At 46.9% G+C, this 4,355-nt stretch overlaps 1 protein-coding gene across 1 annotated transcript in view; it reads right to left on the reverse strand.

Annotated features, from left to right (window-relative positions):
- The window catches only part of LOC143301735 (uncharacterized), a 3,660-nt gene extending 341 nt beyond the window's left edge, over positions 1 to 3,319 (reverse strand). Inside the window, exons 1-2 of the mRNA XM_076616123.1 lie at positions 2,996 to 3,319; positions 1 to 235 (exon numbers count right to left, since the gene is read on the reverse strand). The exon at positions 1 to 235 is cut by the window's left edge and continues 341 nt beyond it. Coding sequence (XP_076472238.1) covers positions 1 to 235; positions 2,996 to 3,319 — 559 coding nt within the window. The remainder of the gene's footprint in view (positions 236 to 2,995) is intronic.
- Between the last annotated feature and the right edge of the window lie 1,036 nt (positions 3,320 to 4,355).

The following is a 4,355-nucleotide window of genomic DNA, read 5'->3' on the forward strand; positions in this document are numbered from 1 at the left end:
CCAGAACCTCGCCCTGCTTGTACAGCTGCTGGGCCTTCCGGTGGAACGACGCCCTCCGCTCGCGGGACCAGCGGGTCCAGGCGCTCTCCGTGTTGACGCCCAGGAAGAGCCCCTTGGTCCTGGCGCGGTGCACAGACCCGGACTGCGACCTGAGCGACCCGCCCAGCGAGGACCTCCAGCTGAGGATGCTGCGGATGGACCCCCGGCTCTCCCTGCGACTCCACTCGTGGTTCACCTGCACAGTACACAGCGCTTTGGTGTCTGGACAATGCACAGTACACAGCGCTTTGGTGTCTGAACAATGCACAGTACACAGCGCTTTGGTGTCTGAACAATGCACAGTACACAGCGCTTTGGTGTCTGGACAATGCACAGTACACAGCGCTTTGGTGTATGGACAATGCACAGTACACAGCGCTTTGGTGTCTGGACAATACACAGCGCTTTGGTGTCTGGACAATACACAGTACACAACGCTTTGGTGTCTGGACAATGCACAGTACACAGCGCTTTGGTGTCTGAACAATGCACAGTACACAGCGCTTTGGTGTCTGAACAATGCACAGTACACAGCGCTTTGGTGTCTGAACAATGCACAGTACACAGCGCTTTGGTGTATGGACAATGCACAGTACACAGCGCTTTGGTGTATGGACAATGCACAGTACACAGCGCTTTGGTGTCTGAACAATGCACAGCGCTTTGGTGTCTGAACAATGCACAGTACACAGCGCTTTGGTGTCTGAACAATGCACAGTACACAGCGCTTTGGTGTATGGACAATGCACAGTACACAGCGCTTTGGTGTATGGACAATGCACAGTACACAGCGCTTTGCTGTCTGAACAATGCACAGCGCTTTGGTGTCTGGACAATGCACACTGTGTTGCCTGGACAATACACAACACTTTGTTGTCTGAACAGTGCACACCCTATTGTCTGAACAATGCACACTCTGTTGTCTGAACAATGCACACTTTGTTGCCTGGACTATGCACACTTTGGTGTTCGAACAATGCACACTTTGTTCCCTGGACAATGCACAACACTTTGGTGTAAGAACAATGCACACTTTGGTGTCTGAACAATGTACACTTTGATGTCTGAACAATACACTTTGTTGTCTGAACAATACACTTTGATGTCTGAACAATGCACACTTTGTTGTCTGAACAATACACTTTGTTGTCTAGACAATGGGCACTTTGTTGTCTGAACAATGCACACTTTGATGTCTGAACAATGCTCAACACTTTTTTTTCTGAACAGTGCACACTTTATTGTTTTAACAATGCACACTTTACTGTTTGAACAATGCACAACATTTTGTTGTCTGCATACTGCACACTTTGATGTCTGAACAATGCACACTTTGTTGTCTTAACAATGCACACTTTGCTGTCTGAATAATGCACACTTTGATGTCTGAACAATGCACACTTTATTGTCTTAACAATGCACACTTTGCTGTCTGAACAATGCACACTTTGCTGTCTGGACAATGCACAACACTTTGCTGTCTGAACAATGCACACTTTGTTGTCTGAACAATGCACACTTTGTTGTCTGAACAATGCACACTTTGCTGTCTGAATAATGCACACTTTGATGTCTGAACAATGCACACTTTATTGTCTTAACAATGCACACTTTGCTGTCTGAACAATGCACAACACTTTGCTGTCTGAACAATGCACACTTTGCTGTCTGGACAATGCACAACACTTTGCTGTCTGAACAATGCACACTTTGTTGTCTGAACAATGCACACTTTGTTGTCAGAACAATGCACAACATTTTGTTGTCTGAATAATGCACAACATTTTGTTGTCTGAATAACGCACACTTTGCTGTCTGAACAATGCACACTTTGCTGTCTGGACAATGTAAAATACTTTCTGAACAATGCACACTTTGTTGTCTGAACAATGCACACTTTGTTGTCTGAACAATGCACACAATGCACACTTTGTTGTCTGAACAATGCACACTTTGTTGTCTGAACAATGCACACTTTGTTGTCCAAACAAAGCACTCTTTGATATGTGAACAATGCACAATACTTTCTGAACAATGCACACTTTGTTGTCTGAACAATGCACACTTTGTTGTCTGAACAATGCACACTTTGTTGTCCAAACAAAGCACTCTTTGATATGTGAACAATGCACAATACTTTATTCGGAACAATACACAACGCTCTGTTGCCTGAGTATGGCTGCTGTGACTGGAAATGCATGTGATTATCTGACGTGGTCTGACCTGGCGCAGTCCACTGTTTTGTCTCACACCCACAAACTTGCTGCACACATTCACGATCTTGTTCAGCATGTTCTTGTTCTTTACAGTCACAACATGGAAAGAAAGTGGCAACAGATTCAACCTTGTCACAAACCCAGTCTGGTTCTTTACAGTCACAACATGGAAAGAAAGTGGCAACATATTCAACCTTGTCACAAACCCAGTCTTGTTCTTTACAGTCACAACATGGAAAGAAAGTGGCAACATATTCAACCTTGTCACAAACCCAGTCTTGTTCTTTACAGTCACAACATGGAAGGAAAGTGGCAACAGATTCAACCTTGTCATAAACCCAATGTGGGTGATGAGATCCGATGACCAAGCACTACCGTGGGATTCACACCAAATTCAACACATGAAGGCATGAGTAACAAAATAAACGAACCTTTATTCATACAAGTTAACGATACAGTCAACAACATGAGACAACAACTTAACCAAGAACAAGAAAGTGAAGAGAAATGAAGAGAAAGAGGACAGAGCGAATGCAGCGAGAGAACAGCAACCTGAGCCCAGTGAGGGAAAGAACCAAACACTCAGAAAGCATCCTGCCGTCGTACTACCTAAACACGTCCCCACACGTCCATTCCCACCTTCCCCAAAACAACATGATCACCAGCTGTACGTGCATCTCAACCAGGACAGCTGACAGAAGGATCCCACACAACACAACACAGTCACTGCTGTGACCAACCTGTTCCACGTGCAGCTCCTGCATGTTGGTGACCGACTCCCGCCGGGCACAGCCGCTGTTGGCTTCCTTTTCCAGGGCCTGGGAGAACAGGTCGTCAAACAGCTGGCTGCCCGCTGTGCCCGCTGTGCCCGTGGTGCCCGTGCCCGAACTCTGCCCTCTGTCCTGGGGGCCGTCCTGGCGAGGGAGGGCATTGGGCAAGGCCGACACCTCGTCCTGATCCTCAAACACGCTGTCCGGACTGGACGGGGAAGGGGAGGCCACTGTCACGATGGTGCGAGGAGGGAGGTAACTCTGCCCCTGCACCTGCTTGCCGTCTGTCCCCATCTTGTTGGGGAGGGAGGGGCAGAGGGAAGTGGGGTTAGAGGGGCTGAGATTGGCCGATTCACTGTAAACGTCACTTGGACCAGCCAAGGAGATGATGCGGCGTTTGTGACGTCAGTTCGACTTCAGTGACGTCAGCTAAACTCCAGATTGACATGGAGGTCAGTGACGTCATGTGGAGGTCAGTGACATGACACATGTGTCAGCAACGTCAGCAGGACGTGAAGTGCAGGGACCGACGTGAAAAACGTCAGTTTGACGTGAAGTCCATACGTGCGGAGTGCAGGGCACTGCTTTAGGTCGCCGTCAACAGGGCGAAAGTTGACGACAGCCAGCAGACGTCATTAGCGAAATGCACGCCGTTTACATGATGACGTCATTAGTGGAAGTGGACGCCGCTCACCTGATGCACATGGCAATAACGTAAGGTACACGACTGTAAGGTGCAGCAATGGCGTCAGACTAACGTCACTGATGGGAGATGGCCCTAGTAAAGAAAGACTGATGTCTTCATCACAGATCCCAGTAAAGGAAGGTGAAATAGAGCCATACAGACACATACTCTCTTTCTTATCATCATTAATTCACGCTGGCTGCTGGGGTCAGTTATATTTAGTAGCCAGGAATCACATCAGGTGAACTGACAGTTGACCTATTTTTTTCACCTTGGAGGGTTCACGCGAATTATATTAACTGTTTCCTGTCACTTTGGATGACCAACACGGATTATATATATCAACTGTTTCCTGTCACTTTGGATTATATCAACTGGTTCCTGTCACTTTGGATTATATCAACTGGTTCCTGTCACTTTGGATCATATCAACTGTTTCCTGTCACTTTGGATGGTCAACACGGATTATATCAACTGTTTCCTGTCACTTTGGATGGTCAACACGGATTATATCAACTGGTTCCTGTCACTTTGGATGGTCAACATGGATTATATCAACTGGTTCCTGTCACTTTGGATGGTCAACACGGATTATATCAACTGGTTCCTGTCACTTTGGATGGTCAACATGGATTATATCAACTG

This window comes from Babylonia areolata, chromosome 28 (assembly GCF_041734735.1).
Source record: "Babylonia areolata isolate BAREFJ2019XMU chromosome 28, ASM4173473v1, whole genome shotgun sequence".
Classification (NCBI taxonomy): domain Eukaryota; kingdom Metazoa; phylum Mollusca; class Gastropoda; order Neogastropoda; family Buccinidae; genus Babylonia; species Babylonia areolata.